The sequence below is a fragment of the Phoca vitulina genome, unplaced genomic scaffold, assembly GCF_004348235.1.
Source record: "Phoca vitulina isolate PV1807 unplaced genomic scaffold, GSC_HSeal_1.0 scaffold15, whole genome shotgun sequence".
Classification (NCBI taxonomy): domain Eukaryota; kingdom Metazoa; phylum Chordata; class Mammalia; order Carnivora; family Phocidae; genus Phoca; species Phoca vitulina.
Window position 1 is genome coordinate 5,019,813 of NW_022589718.1, and position 22,721 is coordinate 5,042,533.

At 35.9% G+C, this 22,721-nt stretch overlaps 1 protein-coding gene across 1 annotated transcript in view; it reads right to left on the reverse strand.

The window, feature by feature from the left end:
- Positions 1-22,721, reverse strand: part of LOC116637752 (A disintegrin and metallopeptidase domain 3-like) — a 145,093-nt gene that overhangs the window by 61,461 nt on the left and 60,911 nt on the right. The window contains 1 exon segment of the mRNA XM_032413245.1: positions 7,820-8,009. Coding sequence (XP_032269136.1) covers positions 7,820-8,009 — 190 coding nt within the window.

Below are 22,721 nucleotides of genomic sequence, written 5' to 3' on the forward strand. Positions count from 1 at the left end.
ATAGGAATTGTACTAAATCTGTAGATTGCTTTGGGTAATATGGACACTTTAACAATATGAATTTTTCCAATCCATGATCATGGAATATCTTTCCATTTGTTTGTGTCATCTTCAATTTCTTTCATCAATGTTTTTTCAGTTTTCAGAGTACAGCTCTTTCACCACATCTAATATCATACTCAGTGTGGAAAAGCAGAACTTTTCTTCTAAGATCACACAGAAGACAAGGACCCTTTTATTCAAACCCTTTTATTCAACATAGTACTAGAAGTCCTAGCCATAGCAATCAGACAAGAAATAAGAGGCATCCATATTGGTAAATAAGTTGAGCTGTCTCTATTTGCAGATAACATAATACTATACTCAGAAAATCCCAAAAATTCCACTAAAAAACTACTAGAAGTAATAAATGAATTCAATAAAGTTGAAGAATACAAAATTAATACCTAGAAATGAGTAGTGTTTCTATATACTAATAACAAAGTAGCAGAAAGAAAAATTAGAAAACACCATTTATAACTGCCTCCCCCCAAAAAAAACAGAACACCTAGGAATAAACCTGTACTCTGAAAACTAAAATACATGGAATTGTTTAGAGTAGTATGTTGTAAGAGAAGCTGTAATGAGGGTCTTCCTTCCAAAATAGGAGATAAATTTATCAGGTGCTTTTATAAAATAACAATTTATTCCTGATCTTTTGTAATACCTGGTTTATCATGTAATGTTTCATATAAAATTAGATACAATGTCTTCAGTTACACTAACTATGAAGTTAGTGTATTATTAAAGTATAACAAACTTTTATTACTATATAACATGTTTTAAATTTACAGGAGTCAGATGATATTCTTTTGTCATTTTTATATTTCAATATTAACAAAAGTGTGTTATGGTTCACAATATAAATATTTTAATGAAAAATTATCAAGAGTACTCAAGGAAGATAGGGGACCAAATACACACTAAATATTAATGTGGGGGGGAGCAAAAATCAATGACATCACAGGGAATTCCAAGGCTAGTTTCAAAGAGAGAGCTATAGTAGAGAGCAAGTTTTCACAATACGCAATGAATAGTGTAAATCTAGACTATATGCCTGGCTTAGATATTGACTTGTAAGGACACCTGTGCTTTAGGAACAGAATTCCATCATGAGACTGGAAGCCAGAACTTTATAAAATAGGTAGCCAAGGTTCATCATTGAGAAATTTGAGATTCAAAAGGACATTTTCTTTTCTCCTAGTTGTCCAAACCATTGTCAAATTCTCTTCAATATGTAATATCTTACAATTTTTCTCTCTTTTTAAATTTAATAATATATGTTGAAAAATACTGAAATGTTCCTCTATTTCTGGAATAAACTCCAGAAGCATATTCTTTTTCATATACTCATTTCTGTTGATAATTCTGATACATATATTTTGTAAGTATTTTTCAAAATATAAATCAGTCATTCAAAATAACATTAATAGGAGGAGTGAACAACTTTCATGATTTAATTCTATTTCTATATGCCTGCAAATGATACTGGAATTAAAACTTTTACAAGTACTCACTTCACAGTAACATTCAAAAACATGAAATATTTAGGATTAACTTTAAGAATTAAAGATACCTAAATAAATGGAACAATATGTCATGCTCACAGTTTGAAAATCATAACATTATGAATATGTCCATTCTCTACAAATTCTTCTATAGATTTTTAAAAATCCCAATCAAAATTCCATCAGAATTACTTTTTTCTTTAGGAGGTGTGAGTAGAAATAGAAAAGTTGATTCTAAATTTTACATAGAAATGCAAAAACCTAAAATCACCAAATCCATATTGATAAAGAAATACAAAATATGAAGATACATTTTACCTGATTTAATGAGTTAAGGTAAGGAGAGCTGGTATTGGTATAAGGATAGATATATGGAACAATGGAACACAAAGTATGTGATATATTGTTTTCAACATAGGTACCAAGAAAAATATCATTTTTCAACAAATGGGCCTAGAACAATTGGAAATACATATAGAAAAAAATATACCCTGATACTTACAAATATTACTTAAAATGGATCATAGATATACACATAAAAGCTAAAATCAATAAACTTCTTGAAGAACACTTATGAGAAATCTTCACAATCTTGGGATGGATAAGGCACAAGTGGTATAATGCATAAAGGAAAAAAATGATAAACTGAACTTCATCCAAATAAAAACTTTGACTTTTTGAAAGATATCATTAAGAAAATACAAGCCAAGTCACATACTGGGAGAAAATCTTACAAAAGACTTGTATATAGTTTATATTAAGAATTTCTATAACTACATAATAGAAAAAGCAAACAACCCTATAAATATGTGCAAAATGTTTGAACAGACACTTTAAAAAGGAGAAATATGAATGTCCCATAATCATATGAAACATTGTCCAATATAATTAGTCATCAGGGAAATACAAATTAAAACCACAATGCACACGTTCAAATGACTAAAATGAAAAAGACTGGCAATAACAAAAGTTGATGATGATAAGGAACAGCTACCACTCTCATACACAGATGTTTGGAATGTAAAATAATACAATATTTGGGAAAGCAGTTTGACATTTTATTATAGATTTAACAGTAAATTAACGTATGACCCAGCAATCTTACTCCTAGATATTTACCCAACAGAAATGAAAACATAAGTCAATAAAGATTTGAACATGAATATTCTTTGGAAGCATTTTTCATAATAGTCACAAATGAAAACAACCTAAATGTTCATTAATAATTTCATGGATAAACACTCCATTATATAAATATAATGAAGACCACCTAGACACATCATAAGTTTTTTTGTTGAAAACCAAATATAAGGTCATAATGCCTTTGTAGATACAACACAGATGGGTTCTATGGATCATCTGGCTAGGTATGGCAGGCAGAAGCAGAATTAGGCACTGATGTCTTCAGTGACAATGGGACAGATGGTTAAAAATAGAACTACCTTATGATCCAGCAGTATCATACTGGGTATTTACCCAAGGATACAAAAATACTGATTTGATGGGATACAAGCACCCCAAGGTTTATAGCAGCATTATCAACAGTAACCAAATTATGGAGAGAGCCCAATTGTCCACTGACTGATGAATGGATAAAGAAGATGTGGTATATATATATATAATGGGATATTACTCAGCCATAAAAAAGAATGAAATCTTGCCATTTGCAACAGTGTGGATGGATCTAGAGAGTATTATGTTATACCAAATAAGTCAGTCAGAGAAAAACAAATGCCATATGATTTCCCTCACATGTAGAATTTAAGAAATAAAACAGTGAACTTAGGGGGGAAAGAAAGAGGCAAACCATAAAAGAGACTCTTAACTATAGAAAACAAACAGAGTTTATGGAGGTAAGGTGGGCAGGGGATGGTCTAAATGGGTGATGGGTTTTAAGGAGGGCATTTGTTGTGATGAGTACTGGGTGTTATATATAAGTGATGAATCACTGAATTCTACTACTGAAACTAATATTACATTGTCTGTTAACTAACTGGAGTTTAAATGAAAATTTGGGGAGAAAAAAACAATTTCACACAGTTTTAACAAAACATTAATGTAGATTTCTGAATTTCAGAATTATTTTAATTTTCTAAGAAAAGAAAAAAAAAACTACATTTGACCAGATGGACTAATAGATCAACATTCCATCCAAAAGCACAAGAATACATATTTTTCTCAAGTGCACATGAAAGAGTCTCCATTTTAGATCATGTGTTGTCCACAAAGGAAGTCTCAGTAGTTTTAAGAAGACTAAAATCTTGTCAAGCATCTTTTCTGACAAAGGTATGAAAGAAGAAATCAATTGCAAGATGAAAACTGGAAAAATTACAAATATGTGGTGGCAAAACAATATGCTAGTGAATAACCAATAGGTCAATGAAGAAATTTTTAAAAAATCAAAATATACCTTGAGACAAATGAAAATTTAAATGCAACACAGAAAAATGTATGTGATGCAGCAAAAGCAGTTCCAAGTGGGAAATACACAGCAATATAGGCTTATCTCAAGAAACAAAAAAAATCTCAAACAATCTAACTTTATAGTTATAAAGGAGGTAGAAAAAGAAGAAAGTTAGTAGAAGGAAGAAAATTAAAAAATCAAATGGAAATAAACTAAATGGAGACTGAAAACTCAATAGAAAAGATCAATGGAAACTAAGAGCCAATTCTTTCAAAAGATTAAAAATATGACAAACTTTTAGCAAGACTCACCAAGAAAATGAGAGGTTTCATAAATAAAATTAGAAATGGAAAAGGAGAGGTTACAACTGATACCAAGAAATACAAAGGTTCATAAGAGACTACTATGAACAATTATATGCCCATAAATAGAACAACTTAGTAAAACTGGATAAATTCCTAGAAATACATATACCAAAACTGAATTATGAAGAAATAGAAAATATGAATAGATTGACTACTAGTAAAGAGATAGGGTCGGTAATCAAAAACCTCCTAAGAATCATAAGACCAACTCTAACACCGTACACAAAGATAAACTCAAAATGGATGAAAGACCTCAATGTGAGACAGGAATCCATCAAAATCCTAGAGGAGAACATAGGCAGTAACCTCTTTGACATTGGCCACAGCAACTTCTTTCAACACATGTCTCAAAAGACAAGGGAAACAAAAGCGAAAATGAACTTTTGGGACTTCACCAAGATAAAAAGCTTCTGCACAGCAAAGGAAACAGTCAGCAAAACAAAGAGGCAACCTACAGAATGGGAGAAGATATTTGCAAATGATACTACAGGCAAAGGTCTGATTTCCAAGATCTATAAAGAACTTCTCAAACTCAACACCCAAAAAACAAGTAAGTCAAAAAATGAACAGAAGACATGAACAGACACTTCTCCAAAGAAGACTTACAAATGGCTAACAAACACATGAAAAAATGTTCATCATCATTAGCCATCAGGGAAATTCAAATCAAACCCACATTGAGATACCACCTTACACCAGTTAGAATGGCAAAAATGGACAAGGCAAGAAACAACAAATGTTGGAGAGGTTGTGGAGAAAGGGGAACCCTCTTACACTGTTGGTGGGAATGCAAGTTGGTACAGCCACTTTGGAAAACAGTGGGGAGGTGCCTCAAAAAATTAAAAATAGAGGTACCCTATGACCCAGCAATTGCATTACTGGGTATTTACCCCAAAGACACAGATGTAGTGAAAAGAAGGGCCATATGCACCCAAATGTTCATAGCAGCAATGTCCACAATAGCCAAATAGCCTGTGGAAAGAGGCGAGATGCCCTTCAACAGACAAATGGATAAAGAAGATGGGGTCCATATATACAATGGAATATTACTCAGCCATCAGAAAGGATAAATACCCAACTTTTACATCAACATGGATGAGACTGGAGATTATGCTAAGTGAAAGAAGTCAAGCAGAGAAAGTCAATTATCATATGGTTTCACTTATTTGTGGAACATAAGGAATAGCATGGAGGACATTAGGAGAAGGAAGGGAAAAATGAAGGGGGGGAAATCGGAGGGAGAGATGAACCATGAGAGACTATGGACTCTGAGAAACAAACTGAGGGTTTTAGAGGGGAGGGGCGTGGGGGGATGGGTTAGCCCAGTGATGGGTATTAAGGAAGGCACATACTGCATGGAGCACTGGGTGTTATACGAAAACAATGAATCATGGAACACTACATCAAAAACTAATGATGTACTGTATGGTGACCAACATAACATAATAAAATTAAATTAAATTAAAAAATAAAAAGAATCATAAGACCAAGACCAGATGGCTTCACTGGTGAATTCTTCCAAACATTCACAAAAGGTTTAATACTTACTTTCCTAAACTCTTCCTGAAAATTGTAGAGGAGGGATCATTTTCAAATTTACTTGATGAGGCCTAAATACAAATTATTCAGGCGCTTAAGTATCTATCCTTAACACACTTTATTCATCTTTCATGCATATATTTCATGTGTATTTTATATCACAATGAAATGATAAGTATGACATAAATATTTATTGTTAAAGTGGGCAGAGAACTTCCTTTCAAGGGAACTAAAATATACTAAAGTATGTTTTAAGAAAAAGAATATAATTTAAATGAAATTCTTTCAGGAGGGAACTGTGACATGCAAAGAAAAATACTAATAACCAAAAGGAACAATAGGTAAAATAAAGAAAGTATTTTGAGAATAAAATCTTCAGGCTATTTTCTAATGAAAAGCACAGAGGTGACAGAAATATACTATTTACAAGAATTTTATGTAAGTTAAATCCCATTATTTTGGAGGTGGCCTAGATATGGTTAAATATGTATGCTAAGAATGCAAGAATAATCACTAGAGGAAAATAAAAAGTACAGATCCACTAAATTGTTGCAATAAATGGTGGAAGAAAGAAAAACAAAGCATGAAGTTTCCAAAGAAATGAACAAAAATTCAATTAAAAAATAAACATGGCAAAATGAACATAGAAAATATGAAAATTTTGAGACAACTAAACATAAAAAGTATGCAATCTAGAGGAGTGTAAGGAGTCAAAACAGCTAAATGTAATGAGATATCCTAGAGAAGATCCTGGTATCAGAAAGAAGCTATTTGGTAAAAAGAAAAGAAATCCAAATAAATTGTGGACTTTGGTTAATTAAAAATATGCAAAAATATTAATCACAATAATGTTTAAGAGGATAATATGATAAATCAAAGACAAATTGGATAGTAAATCAAAACCCAATGTAGATCTTGAGCTTACTAGTACAGAAAAACTAAATGAGAAGGGAGAAATATCAGGGAAATACTGACTAACAAAAGCTAATTTGTGCATAGATATATAGATATGTCAGACCAAATAGACTTTAAAACAACATTAGAGATAAAGAGATTCAGCATTTGAATATAAAAGTTAAATTTCTAGGAAGATATAACAATCATAATATAAGTCTCCACTGTAGAAAACAGCTTCAAAAAACAGAAAGTATAAATTGAAGAATATATACTGAGAATTAGGCAAATCCAACAGCATAGTTGTAGGTATCAATATTATCTCTCAGGTACCAAGAGTTCAGGTGAATAAAATCCATAAAAATACAGAAGATTTGAGGCATTCACTTAAAAATTATCATGCAATCAAGTTCTATATATAGGAATTTTGTTTCTAATAATTCAAGAGTTTATATCTTCTCAAATGAACATGGAACATTCCAAAAACTCACCATGCATAAGTGTGTGAAAACAGGCACAACAAAATGCAGTGATTAGCCATCTTACCAAGCACAACTAATAAAAGGGTAAGAGGAAAAAGCTAAATATAACAATAAAAAACCAAGGATTATTATTAATCCAATTCTGTGAAGTCAAGTTAAAATAAATGACATTCCCTCAGATGCAAGGATGGAAATTAGGAGATGAGGAGGTACAACATACATGTAGTAACAGTGAACCCATGCAGGCACTTTGAGGAATTCACATACTTGAGGTGATAATTACAGGATTGATGTTACCAATGTTTATGATACAGGAAGGTAGGTGTTACTATTAACGCTTACACCGTAAAGAAAATCTACCTCTTTAATCCATGCTACACTTATGCTTCACTTAAGCTTTTCAAATGCTTCAAATTCAGGATGAGTCAGTTATCACATGCCCCATATCTCTGTATCTTGGATGTTTAATAAAATGGTAGCCGCAAACTCTTTCAAAAAGGGTCCTCCTACATCACATCTACATTTATAAAACTACATGAGAAACACAAAAACAAATCTTTAGATGAATTAGAAATGTTTGTCACTAACCTCTGCAAGGCCGCAATCACATTCTTCGGGAGGTTCCAAAATTCCATTGCCACAAACTGCTGCTGCTCTTCCTTGGTAAACCACTTCTGAAACTGTTTGATTCCGAAGACATTCAAATTCAGGCTGTGAAACCATACGCTTAAATTCATCCATGCTGCAACTGCTAAAAAACTTTACACCATGGGAATGTCTAAAAATAAATTATATTCCTCAGATAAATGGAATAAAATGGAAAAAAATCACTATCAAAATAACACTCTATGAATTACTGAAAAGTACCATAAATTCTGTAATACTGCACTTACAGAGGAGCCAAGAAGGAAGGGAGAGGATTTTTATCTTTAATACAAGTTGTAAATAAAAGCAATGTTTATTTCTATTGTAATTCAATATAATAGACATCTAGCAAGTAGAGGAAGTTAAGGTGACATGAGTTAAAATATATTACAACACAAATAATGTTTGCCACACAAAAAATCTCTCTTTAGCTATGTTCTACTATTATTTTCATTATGATTGCCAACATCCCAATTATAATCATTATTATAAGCACTAATTATAAGAAAATGAAGCATACTAGAAAAATTTATGTGGAAAACTGAAGAAATAATAACGGTGTTACAGGAAAAATGAGAATCATTTGTATTTTGATAACAAAATTAATCAATTAAAATATCTCAACACTAATTATATAAAATATATAAGCCCTAGATTTGTTTTATTTTGTTACCTTTTGAAATATTTCTGTACTTCTACATGCACTATTTAATGAATGTTTATTTCATTTTGGAACAATCTACAACTTAGAGAAATGACAAAAAAATAGACCAAAAAATAAATTTTTCCCAAAACAATGAATAAGTTGCCAAACATGATTCTAATAACTCTAAATATTTTAATGTATAATTCCTACATAGACATTAATTCTAAAAAAGACCCTTCAAAATCAGGAAATAATGTCATCCAAATTTCACCATCATCACAATATTGGCACTTTATAGCAAAAAGGTCCAGTTGAGAGTCAACCATCGCATTTTTTCTTCAATTTTTTTCTCTCCAAATTTTTATTTAAATTCCAGTTAGTTAACATGCAGTGTAACATTGCTTTCTGGTATAGAACTTAGTGATTCATCACTTACATGAGACTCCCAGTGGTCATCACAACAATGCTCTTCTTAATATCCATCACCCATTTAACCCATCCCCCCACACAACCTCCCCTCCAGCAAACCTCAGTTTTATTTCTATAGTTAAGAGTCTCTTTTATGGTTTGCCTCTCTGTTTTTCCCCTAAGTTCACTGTTCTATTTCTTAAATTCTACATGTGAGGGAAATCATATGGCATTTGTTTTTCTCTGACTGACTTATTTGGTATAACATAATACTCTCTAGATCCAGCCACACCATTGCAAATGGCAAGATTTCATCTTTTTATGGCTGAGTAATATCCCATTGTGTATATATACCACATCTTCTTTATCCATTCATCAGTCAATGGCCACTTGGGCTCTCTCCATAATTTGGCTACTGATGATAATGCTGTTACATAAACCTCAGAGTGCATGTATCCCATAGAATCAGTATTTTTGTATCCTTTGGGTAAATACCCAGCTATGCAACTGATGGATCATAGGGTAGTTCTATTTTTAACTTTTTGAGGAAACTCTAAGTATAGAGTTCTCCAGACTGGCTGCAGCAGTTTGCATTCCCACCAACAGTGTAAGAGGGTTCCCCATTCTCTGCATCCTTGCCAACACCTGTTTCTTGTGTTGTTAATTTTAGCTATTCTGACAGGTGTGAGGTGATATCTCATTGTTGTTTTGATTTATATTTCCCTGATGATGAGTGATGTTGAGCATCTTTCCATGTGTCCATTAGCCATCTGGATGTCATCTTTGGAAAAATGTCTGATCATGTCTTCTGCCCATTTCTTGACTGGATTATTTGTTTTTTGGGTGTTGAGTTCATTGATAGGTTCTTTATAGATTTTGAATACTAACCCTTTATCAGATATGCCCTTTGCAAATATATTTTCCCATTCCAAAGGTTGACTTTTAGTTTTGTTGATTGTTTCCTTCACTGTGAAGAAGGTTTTATCTTGATGAAATCCCAATAGTTCGTTTTTGCTTTTGTTTCCCTTGCCTCCAGCAATGTGTCTAATAAGAAGTTGCTATGGCTGAGGTCAAAGAGGTTGCTGTCTGTGCTCCCCTCTAGGATTTTGATGGCTTCAGGTCTCACATTTAGGTCTTTCATTCATTTTGAATTTATTTTTGTGTATGGTATAAGAAAGTGGTCCATTTTCATTCTTCTGCATGTTGCTATCCAGTTTTCCCAGCACCATTTGTTGAAAAAACTTTTTTCCATTGGATATTCTTTCCTGCTTTGTCAAAAATTAGTTGACCATATAGTTGTGGGTCCATTTCTGGGTTTTCTATTCTGTTCCATTGATCTCTATATCTGTTTTTGTTCCAGTACCATACTATCTTGATGACTACAGCTTTATAATATAGTTTGAAGTCCAGAATTGAGATGCCTCCAGGTTTACTTTTCTTTTTCAAGATTGGTTTGGCTATTCAGGGTCTTTTGTGGTTCCATACAAATTTTAGGACTGTTTGTTATATTTTTGTGAAAAAGGCTGTTGGTGTTTTCATAGGGATTGCATTAAATGTAGAGATTGCTTTGGATAGTATAGACATTTTAACAATATTTGTTATTCCAATCCATGAGCATGGACTGATCTTCCACTTCTTTGTGTCATCTTCAATTTCTTGCATCAGTGTTTTAGAGTTTTCAGAGTACAGATAATTCCCCTCTTTGGTTAGGTTTATTCCTAGGTATCTTATGGTTTCTGGTGCAATGGCAAATGGAATCGATTCCTTGATTTCTCTTTCTGCTGCTTCATTATTGGTGTATAGAAATGCAACAGATTTCCATATATTGATTTTGTATCCTGCCACTTTATTGAATATGTGTATCAGTTCTGGCAATTTTTTGGTGGAGTCTTGGGTTTTCTGTATAGAGCATCATGCTGTTTGCAAATAGTGAAAGTTAGACTTTTTCCTTGATTATTTGGATGCCTTTTATTTCTTTTTGTTGTCTGACTGCTGAGGCTAGGACTTCCAGTACTATGTTAAATAACAGTGTTGAGTGGACATCCCCATCTTTTCTTACCATAAAAGAGAAGCTCTCAGTTTTTCCCCATTGAGGATGATATTAGTGGTGGCTTTTTCATATATGGCCATTATGATGTTGAGGTATGTTCCTTCTATCAAGAATTGATGTTGTACTTTGTCGAATGCTTTTTCTGCATCTATTGAGAGGATCATATTGTTCTTCTCCTTTCTTTTATTAGTGTGATGCATCACATTGATTGATTTGTCTATATCGAACCACCCCTGCAGCACAGGAATAAGTCCCACTTGGTGGTGGTGAATAATCCTTTTAATGTACTGTTGAATCTGATTAGCCAGTAACATGATGAGAATTTTGGCATCCATGTTCATCAGGGATATTGGCCTGTAGTTCTCTTTTTTAGTGAGTCTTTGTCTGGTTTTGGAATCAGGGTAATGCTGGCCTCATATAATGATTGTGAATGTTTTTCTTTCATTTTTATTTTTTTGGAATAGCTTGAGAAGAATAGGTTTTAACTCTTCCTTAAATGTTTGGTAGAGTTCGTCTTTGAAGCTATCTGGCCCTGGACTTTTGTTTGTTGGGAGATTTTTGATTACTGGTTCAATTTCTTTGCTTGCTCTTAGTTGTTTTAGTTTTCTATTTCTTCATGTTTCAGTTTTGGTAGTTTGTATGTTTCTAGGAATTTATCCATTTCTTCCAGGTTGTCCAATGTGTTGGCATATACTTTTTCATAATATTCTCTTATAATTGTTTGTATATTTGTGGTATTGGTTGTTATTTCTTCTCTTTCATTTGTGATTTTTTTTTTAATTTGGGTCCTTTCTCTTTTTTTCTTAATAAGTCTTGCTAGGGGTTTATTAATTTCATTAATTTTTTCAAGGAACTAGCTCCTGGTTTCATTTATCTATTTTTTTTTTTTAGTTTCTGTATCATTTTTTTCTGCTCTAATTTTTAATGTTTTTCCTTCTTCCATTGGCTTTAAGCTTCATTTGTTGTTCTTTTTCTAGTACCTTTATGTGTAAGATTAAGTTGCTTACTTGAGATTTTTCTTACTTCTTGAGGTAAGCCTATATTGCTATGTATTTCCCTCTTATGACACTTTTGCTGCATCCCAAAGGTTCTGGACCATTGTGTTTTCATTTTCATTTGTTTCCATGTATTTTATTATTTCTACTTTAATTTCCTGATTAACCCGTTCATTATTTAGTTGCATGTTGTTTAACCTCCATGTATTTGTGGTCTTTTCCAATTTTTTCTTGTGGTATACTTGAAGTTTCATAGAGTTGTGGTCAGAAAATATGCATGGTATGATCGCAATCTTTCTGTATTTGCTGAGGGCTGATTTGTGACCCAGTATATGATCTATCCTGGAGACTGTCCCATCTGCACTCAATCCTGCTGCTTTAGGATGAAATGTATCTGTGAAGTCCATCTGGTCCAGTGTGTCATTCAAAGCTATTGTTTTCTTGTTGAATTTCTGTTTAGATGATCTGCTCATTGGTGTAAGTGGGGTGTTGAAGTCCCCTATTATTATTGTATTAGTATTAATGAGTTCCTTTATGTTTGTTATTAATTGTTTTACTTATTTGGGTGCTCCCATGTTGGGGAAATATATATCTACCTTTGTTAGATCTTCTTGTTGGATAGTCTCCTTTCTTAGGATACATTGCCCTTCTTCATCTCTTGTTATAGATTCAGTTTAAAATCTATTTTGTCTGATAAAAGTATTGCTACTCTGGCTTTCTTTTGACGGCCATTGGCATGATAAATGGTTTGCCATCCCCTCACAATCTGCAGGTGTCTTTAGGTTAAAAATGAGTCTCTTGTAGGTAGCATGTAGATGGGTCTTGTTTTTTATCCATTCTAACACCCTATCTTGTGATTGCAGTGTTTAATCCATTTACATTTAAAGTATTATTGATAGATATGTCTTTAGTGCCATTTTATTATTTGTTTTGTCATTGCTTCTGGAGATTTTCCCTTTTCCTTTCTAGTCTTTGTCTCTTTTGGTCTCTCCTTCCCACTCAAAGAGTCCCCTTTAATATTTCTTGCAGGGCTAGTTTAGTGATCAAGAACTCCTTTAGTTTTTGTTTTCCTGGAAAACTCTATCTCTTCTTCATTCTGAATGATAGCATTGCTGAATAAAGTATTTGTGGCTGCAGATTTTTCCCATTCAGCATGTTGAATATATCATGCCACTTCTTTCTAGCTTGTCACATTCCTGTGGAGAGATCTGCCGCTAGCCCTATGGGTCTTCCCTTTTTTTTTTTTTAGATTTTATTTTTTTTATTTTTTGAGAGAGAGAGACAGAGATAACGAGAGAGAGAGAGCACAAGTGGGTAGGAGAGGGAGAAGCAGGCTCCCCACAGAGCAGGGAGCCCGATGCGGGACTCAATCCCAGGACCCTGGGATCATGACCTGAGCTGAAGGCAGACACTTAACCGACTGAGCCACCCAGGCGCCCCTGGGTCTTCCCTTCTAAGTTAAGGACTTCTTTTGTTCTTGCTGCTTTGGGATTTTTTATCACTATATTTTGTAAATTTAACTACAGTATGTCTTAGCATTGGCTTGCTTTTGTTGATTTTAATGGGAATTCTCTGTGCCTCCTGGATTTGGGATTCCAGATTAGGGAAGTTTCCTTCCCCAGATTAAGGAAGTTTTCAGCTATTATTCCCTCAAATAAACTTTCTGCCTCCTTTTCTGTCTACTCTTTTTCTGGGACTCCTACAATATGAATGTTATTACATTTGGTGGAGTCACTGATTTCCCTAAGTCTGTCTCATGATCCATAATTATTATTTCTCTCTTTTGTTCAACTTCATTTTTTTCCATTATTCTCTCTTCCATATCACTTATTTGTTCCTCTGCTTCTTCCATCTTTGTGGTCATTACATCCAGTTTGTTTTGAATCTTAGTTATTGCATTTTTCATTTCTGATTGTTTTTTAATGCTTTTATCTCTGTGGTGAGGGCCTCCCTGAAGTCTTCCATTCTTTTCTCAAGCCCAGCAAGTATCCTTATGATTGTTCTCTAAATTCTCCATCAGGCATATTACTTATATCTGTTTCACTTAGATATCTGGCTGTGACCTTTTCTTACTCTTTCTTTTGAGATGAATTCCTTTGTCTTGGCATTTTGTCTAAGTCTCTTTTCTTCTTCTGTGCATTACAGAAGGCTGTTATGTTTCCTGCTCCTGAGAGTAATGGCCTTATGAAGAGGAGATCATATAGTGTCCAGGGCCTGGCACTTTAAAGAGTGTCTCTGGTGTGTGCTGCATGTACTCTGCTGCTGTGTTTTGGCTGCTCTATCCTTCCAGGAAGTCGTCTGCAGAGGCTGTCCTTGGTGGGAGTGGGCAGTGTTTAGACCTTGTCCAGAGTGTGGCAAGTTTTAACTAGATGTGCTCTGGTCTGCTTGTTAAATAATACCTGATGCTACTTCCACTAGGACAAAAGCCTTACAGAACTCTGTTCAGGAGACATAGTGCATGCAGGGGTTTCTGCTGGTTTTGTGGGGGAAGGGGCCCGCTGGGCTGGGACTTAGGCACACTTGCCTGAGAAAAGCAGTACCAGCAGAGTGCAGGTGGGTGGGACTTAGTGTAAGCAGGTTAGGCAGCCAGTATCCATGCTGTGCTGTTTACTGAAGCTATTTTATGCTATGGGGCAGGGAAAGGAAGCCAGCTCCTTTATCCCCAGAGATGCTTGCTCTCAGGGAAGCACTCCTAGAAGAGCAAATAATCTCCCTTCTCAAGTGCCAGGTGTTTTTCAGATTGCTGTTTTCACACTGTCTCTGGGTTGCTTGCCTGCCTGGAACAGCACAGTGCACTATGGGCTTTATCCCAATGAAGCCTACTGACCTTTAAAACTCCAAACTTTAGGGATGTGCTATGGTGGGGGCCTATGCTGGTCTTTTGGGCAAGGGTCTGACCCTGCTGGGATGGATGCAGGTTTGACTGAGAAGGGCAGGCACACTAGAGGGCAGGGAAATGGGCTTTGGAGCAAGCAGGCTAAACAGCCAGTGTCCATCCAGGTTAGCCTCCCCCAGCAGGTGTCTCTGTGCCTATGCAAGGGAGGGGGGGATGAGGACATGGGGATGGGGTTGGGGTTGGGGTAGGAAATGGTGCATGCCAGCTCTTTTGCCCCCAGAGGGTCATCTTTGTGACCACCACCTCTCACAGATGAGCTCCAGAAAAGGGAACATCTCTCCCCTGTGCACCTTTAGGTGATCCTCCCAATCATTTGCTGTCTGCCCCCAGGGTCCCCAGGGTGCTTGCCTGTCTTTTCCCCAGGAGTAGGGCAGTGCCCTCAGGGCTCTATTCCAGCTATGCTGGCCATCCTCTAAAATCCCAGTCTTTGAGCCCTGCTGGTTGCAAAACCTCACAAAAATCAGCCCCTCTGGTTTTCTCAGCCAATGGATTTGGGGAAGTGTTCTCGCTGTTTGCTTCCCTGTGTGTTCCCTACCCCTCCTTTATCTGTTACCATGGCTCCCTTTCCTCTGCAGCACCTGGAATCCATTTCTCCCCCAATCCGTGTTTCTGCACCTCCTACCATCTCCATGTGGCCTCTTCTCTCCCTATAGTTGTGAAGTTTGTTCTGTCAGTTGTCAGGTTGATTTCTTGGGTGTTCAGAATGGTTTGATGGTTACCTAGTTGTGTTCCAGGTACTAGACAAGCCTAGGGTCTTCCTAGTATGCTGCCATTTTAGCTCCTCCTCAAACATTGCGTTTAATTCTCATGTCTCCTAAGTTTAGTTACCTACACTTTTGTTGTTGTTGTTGGACTACATGATCATGGAAAGTTTTGTGATTACAGACTGACTATTTGGTAGAATGTCCCTCAGTTTAGGACTATAAAATATTTCCTCATAATTAAACTGAGGTTATGCATCTTGGCAACACTATCACAGGAGTGTTGCTCAGTCTGTGTCATTGCATCCTAACAAATGGCACAGGATTTCAATTTGTTATATTACTGATGATAGTCATCTTGATTAGTTGATTAAGGTGTATCTGCTAGTTTTCACTCTATTATTACTTTTTTCTTATTAGTTAATAATTATCAGGAGAGAAATACTAAAATGGGTTATAATCCATTACTATCACTATTATTTATAACATTCAGATTCCCACAGATTTAATTATTGGGAGCTGACTTTGTGTCCCTTTGGTAAGTCTCCATAATTATTTAAACACCTCTTAATTTTTTCATACAACATGTTCCAAGCTCATTTTTATTTTCTTTGCTTTATAACTGGAATCAATCATTCCTCCAAAGTGCCCCAGTTCTTTTTAGTGAGGAATAGTATTTTTAAAACATGATCCGGGTGATACATGTACTATTAGTATTACTAGATTTTTTTTTTAAGAGCAGAGATCAAGGCAATGCTAACATCTTAAGAAATATTCACAGCCCCTTTGCTCTTACCTACAATTTGCTATATCCCCACCAGTTCTGGCTCCTGCAATGGCATGAGCTTACAGTCTCAGTAGGGACAACTTCTTAGTGTATGGCTTAGCCAATGATTTATAAGGTCAGTAAGACTTTTAGAGTTCTTATTGTCCTCCTATTTTATTTCCTGCTACACAGCTACTTCTGGTTACTTAGTTCTTTGTCAGTGGATTGGTCCCAGCTGCTGATATTTTTGGTGCATTTCAGTTTGGGAAACTTGTGGAATATGCTTTTGCTTCTTAGTTTGTTTTCCTAGTTTCACTCTGTATTTTGTGAGAGAATTGGGGGAGGCTAAAATACCATGCTGATACTTTTACCATTTGATTTCCATCTTCTCCCTTATTCCTAAAACATATTCCTCCCTAGGTAAGACTCCATTATCTTGGTCCTTCTTTCTAATATTTTCTTCCTTCCTGTTTCTTCTCATGGCATATCACTGGTTTCTCCTCAATTACTAAGCCTGTAAATATGAGAAGTACCCTTATCATTCTTTCAACTTCTAAATGACCTGTTCATGGTTTTAACTTCCACCAATACAGTGATGGCTTACACATTTTAAATTCCTTGTCCTCAGATCAGGACCTATATAACTGTGCATTTAATTCTAATGGATGACTTGGAATCCCCAAATTAACATAAACTGCCCTCAAGACTTCTCCTCATTTTTCTGCTTTCCTAAAATACTTGCCTTTTTCAGTATCGGTTAATAATTATGATATCAAAAAGTCTACAAATAATTCTTCACATCTCCTTTTTTTTCTCAATCTTAATAAACTACTATAGATTATTATGAGAATCATCTCCAAAATATTACTATATTGTTCCCTCTGATATATTTTAATTCATTTTAAGATAATTTTTACTATCCATACTGCATAAATCAACTTAAAATGTATTTGGTTAACATTTATCACAAAATCCCAACTCTTGCATCCTGATTGTACAATCAGACTCTTTCATACACATTCCTGAATCACCTTGCCTTCCTCCCCTGACTTATGCTTTAGCCTCATTGTATTTTACTTTCTTTTCTTTATGTCCAAAACATTCTTCCTTATAGTCCCAGCTATTTCTTTTTTTTTTTTTTTTTTTCATTTTTATCCATCTCTCAATATCCTTATTCTAGTCTGTTGAGCTTTTCAAGCTTCTTGCGAATCAAGTATCAATTTGCTTGCCTGGAAAGTTTTCAACAAGCTCTTTACATGACCAAATTCATATCCCTCATAACTATTTCCTCAGAAAACTTCCTTTATCAGAAAGTTTATTCTCCCCATGTATTCCCTATTTATTTATTTGTTGGCACCTATAATAAGCTGTTTATACTTTGTTTATTTCTAGGTCTACTTTTAAATTTTCAGACCCTGATATGTTAAGATATTTATGACATATTATCTTGTTAGCCATTTATAGGACTAACACGATCCTGCAAAGCAGTAGATGCTTAATACATACTTTTAGAATGAATGAATTTCATCTCAAGACGCTAGTAAACCCCCAGAAAGTCATCATCAACATTCACGTTCTCTGTAACATCGAATGTAGAAATATTAAGCACATTTTCCTTTTTCTTTTTATTAACACATAATGTATTATTTGTTTCAGGGGTACAGGTTTATGATTCATCAGTCATCACAAATCACAGTGCTCATCATAGCACATACCCTCCCCAATGTCCATCACCCAACCACCCTATCCCTCCGAACCCCCTCCACCCCAGCAACCCTCAGTTTGTTTCTTGAGATTAAGAGTCTCTTATGGTTTGTCTCCCTCTCTGGTTTCATCTTGTTTCATTTTTCCATCACTTCCCCTATGATCCTCTGTGTTATTGCTCTAATTCCACATATCAGTGAGATCATATGATAATTATCTTTCTCTATTTGACTTATTTCACTTAGCATAATACCTTCTAGTTACATCCACATCTTGTAAATGGCAAGATTTCATTTTTTGATGCTACATAATATTCCATTGCATATGTATACCACATCTTCTTTGTCCTTCATCTGTTGATGCACATTTAGGCTCTTTCCATAGTTTGGCTATTGTGGACATTGCTCCTATAAACACTGGGGTGTACGTGCCCCTTGGGATCACTACATTTGTATCTTTTGGGTAAATACCCAGTAGTGCAATTGCTGGGTCTTAGGGTAGCTCTATTTTCAAATTTTTGAGGAAAATCCATAATGTTTTCCAGAGTGGCTGCACCAGCTTGCACCAACAATGTAGGAGGGTTCCCCTTTCTCTGCATACTCGCCAACATCTGTTGTTTCCTGAATTATTAATTTTAGCCATTCTGACTGGTGTGAGGTGGTATCTCATTGAGGTTTTGACTTGGATTTCCCTGATGCTGAGTGATGTTGAGCACTTTTTCATGTGTCTGTTGGCTATTTGGATGTCTTCTTGGCAGAAATGTCTGTCCACGTCTTCTGCCCATTTCTTGATTGGATTATTTGTTCTTTGGGTGTTGAGTTTGTTAAGTTCTTTATAGATTTTGGATACTAGCCCTGTATCTGATATGTCATGTGCAAAAATCTTCTCCTATTCTATAGGTTGTCTTTTGGTTTTGTTGACTGTTTCCTTTGCTGTGCAAAAGCTTTTTATCTTGATGAAGTCCCAATAGTTCATTTTTGCCCTTGCTCCCCTTGTTTTTGGTGATGTTTCTAGGAAGAAGTTGCTGTGGCTGAGGTTGAAGAGGTTGCTGCCTGTGTTCTCCTCAATGATTTTGATGGATTCCTGTCTCACATTTAGGTCTTTCAACTATTTTGAGTCTATTTTTGTGTGTGGTGCAAGGAAATGGTCCAGTTCCATTCTTCTGCATGTGGCTGTCCAATTTTCCCACCACCATTTGTTGAAGAGACGGTCTTTTTTCCATTGGACATTCTTTCCTGCTTTGTTGAAGATTAGTTGACCATAAAGTCGAAGGTCCATTTCTGGGCTCTCTATTCTGTTCCAGTGATCTATGTGTCTGTTTTTGTGCCAGTACCATCCTGTCTTAATGATAACAGCTTTGTAATAGAACTTGAATTGTGGAATGGTGATGCCACCAGCTTTGCTTTTCTTTTTCAACATTCCTATGGTTATTCAGGGTCTTTTCTGGTTCCAATCAAATTTTAGGATTATTTGCTCCATTTCTTTGAAAAAAGTTGATGGTATTTTGATAGAGATTGCATTAAATGTGTAGATTGTTCTAGTTAGCATAAGTACCTAGAAATTTAACAATAGCAGAGAAATTTACTAATATTTGTTCTTCCACGAGCATGGAACATTTTCCCATTTCTTTGTGTCTTCCTCAATTTCTTTCATGAGTATTCCATAGTTTTGAGAACAACGGACCTTTGCCTCTTTGATTAGATTTATTCCTACTATCTTATGGTTTGGGGTGCAGTTGTAAATGGGATTGACTCCTTAACTTCTCTTTCTTCTGTCTTGTAGGTGTATAGAAATGCAACTGATTTCTGTGCATTGATTTTATATCCTGCTACTTTACTTAATTCATGTATGAGTTCTAGAAGTTTTGGGGTGGAGTCTTTTAGGTTTTCCACATAAAGTATCATATCATCTGCAAAGAGTAAGAGTTTGGCACCTTCTTTGCTGATTTGGGTGCCTTTTATTTCATTTTGTTGTATGATTGCTGAGGCTAAGTCTTCTAGTACTATGTTGAATAGCAGTGGTAATAATGAACGTCCCTGCTGTATGCCTGATCCTTGGGGAGAAGCTCTCAGTTTTTCTCCATTGAGAATGATATTCGCTGTGGGTTTTTCATAGATGGCTTTTAAGATACTGAGGTATATATCCTCTATCCCTACACTGGGAAGAGTTTTAATCAAGAAAGGATGCTGTACTTTGTCAAATGCTTTTTCTGCATCTATGGAGAGGATCATATGGTTCTTGTTCTTTCTTTGATTAATGTGTTGTATCACATTGACTGATTTGTGGATGTTGAACCAACCTAGCAACACAGGAATAAATCCCACTTGATCGTGGTGAATAACCCTTTTAATGTACTGTTCGATCTTATTGGCTAATACTTTGGTGAGAATTTTTGCATCCATGTTCATCAGGGATATTGGTCTGTAATTCTTCTTTTTGGTGTGGTCTTTGTCTGGTTTTAAGATTAAGATAATGCTGGCGCATGAAACGAGTTTAGAAGTTTTCCTTCCATTTCTATTTTTTGGAACAGTTTCAGAAGAATAGGTATTAATTCTTTTTTAAATGTTTGGTAGAACTCCCCTGGGAAGCCATCTGGCCCTGGGCTCTTGTTTGTTGGAGATTTTTAATTACTGCTTCAATTTCCTTACTGGTTATGAGTCTGTTCAGTTTTTCTATTTCTTCCTGGTTCAGTTTTGGTAGTTGATACATCTCTAGGAATGCATCTATTTCTTCCAGATTATCTAATTTGCTGGCATATAATTGCTCATAATATGTTCTTATAATTATTTGTATTTCTTTTATTGTGATCTCTCCTCTTTCATTCATGATTTTATTTATTTGGTCCTTTCACTTTTCTTTTTGATAAGTCTGGCCAGGCATTTATCAATCCTATTCTTTCAAAGAACCAGCTCCTAGTTTCGTTGATCTGTTCTACTGTTCTTTTAGTTTCTATTTCATTGATTTCTGCTCTGATCTTTATTATTTCTCTTCTCCTGCCGGGTTTAGGCTTTATTTGCTGTTCTTTCTCCAGCTCCTTTAGGTGTAGGGTTAGGTTGTGTATTTGAGACCTTTCTTGTTTCTTGAGAAAGGCTTGTATTGCTATATACTTTCCTCTTAGGACTGCTTTGCTGCCATGAATTTTTTTAATTCTTCTTTAATTTCCTGTTTGACCCATTCATTCTTTAGTAAGATGCTCTTTAGCCTCCATGTATTTGAGTTCTTTCCAACTTTCCTCTTGTGATTGAGTTCGAGTTTCAAAGCACTGTGCTCCAAAAATATGCAGGGAATGATGCAATCTTTTGGTAACAGGTGAGACCTGATTTGTGACCCAGGATGTGATCTATTCTGGAGAATGTTCCATGGGCACTAGAGAAGAATGTGTATTCCATTGCTTTGGGATGGAATGTTCTGAATATGTCTGTGAAGTCTATCTGGTCCAGTGTGTTATTTAAATCCTTTATTTCCTTCTTGATCTTTTGCTTAGATGATCTGTCCATTTCAGTGAATGGGGTGTTAAAGTCCCCTACTATTATTGTATTATTGTTGATGTGTTTCTTGATTTTGTTATTAATTGGCTGCTCCCATATTAGGGGCATAGATATTTATAATTCTTAGATCTTCTTGTTGGATAGACCCTTTAAGTATGATACAGTGTCCTTTTTCATCTCTTATTATAGTCTTAGGTTTAAAATCTAATTTGTCTGGGTGGGGTGGAGCAAAATGGCAGAGGAGTAGGAGGCCTGGATTTCGTCTGGTCCCAGGAGTTCAGCTGTATAGGTATCAAACCATTCTAAACACCTACAAACTCAACAGGAGATTGAAGAAAAAAATAGCAGCAACTCTCTGAACAGAAAAGTAACCACTTTCTGGCTGGTAGGACATGTGGAGAAGTGACTCCGAGACAATATTCGGGAGGATAGACTTTGGGGGAGGGGGCCTCCGTCAGCCGTTTCTGACAAGTGATAGAGCAGCAGAGCACAAAATCAGAAATTTTAGAAGTCTGCTCCCCTGAAGGATGTCGCTACGGTGGCTAAGTGGGGGGTAGAATGCTCACTGGGACAGTGTGGTCCAAGGACCCTTGGGGTCACAGAAAGACTGGCGGTGCCTGAGTGTGGCAGAGCTCCCAGGTATGGGAGCAGGGAAGCCAGCTGCAGAGAAGAAGCTGAGGAGTGGGCTCTCAGCTCAGGGTTGCCATAAACCGTGATCCGTGGCACAGTCAGGCCATTGTTCTTCCAGCATGGACCCAAAAAGAAGAAGATCTGAGGAGACTCCCCTTCCTCCCCTGGGAGAAGTGGTGTGGGAGCGCACCGCAGGGATCTGCTGGGTTTAGAGACTCCACACAGGGTCGGGTGCCAGAGATAGAAATGCTGGGTGAGCATGGACTGCACCTGGGGACCGGGGAGACAGGAGTGACTGACTGCTTTTCTCTGGGGGCTCACTGAGGAGTGGGGCCCCCAAGTTCTCAGCTCCTCCAGGGTGGAGATTGGGATGCTGCCATTTTCACTCTTGTCCTCCAAATCTGTACGGAAAGCTTGCAGGGAACAAAAGCTCCCAAGAACAAACCCAAGCAGATTACTTAGCCTAGACCTGGCAAGGGTGGGGCAATTCCACCTCCAGCAAAGACATTTGGAAATCACGTTAACAGGCCCCTCCCCCACATCAGTGAAAACAGCCAGCCA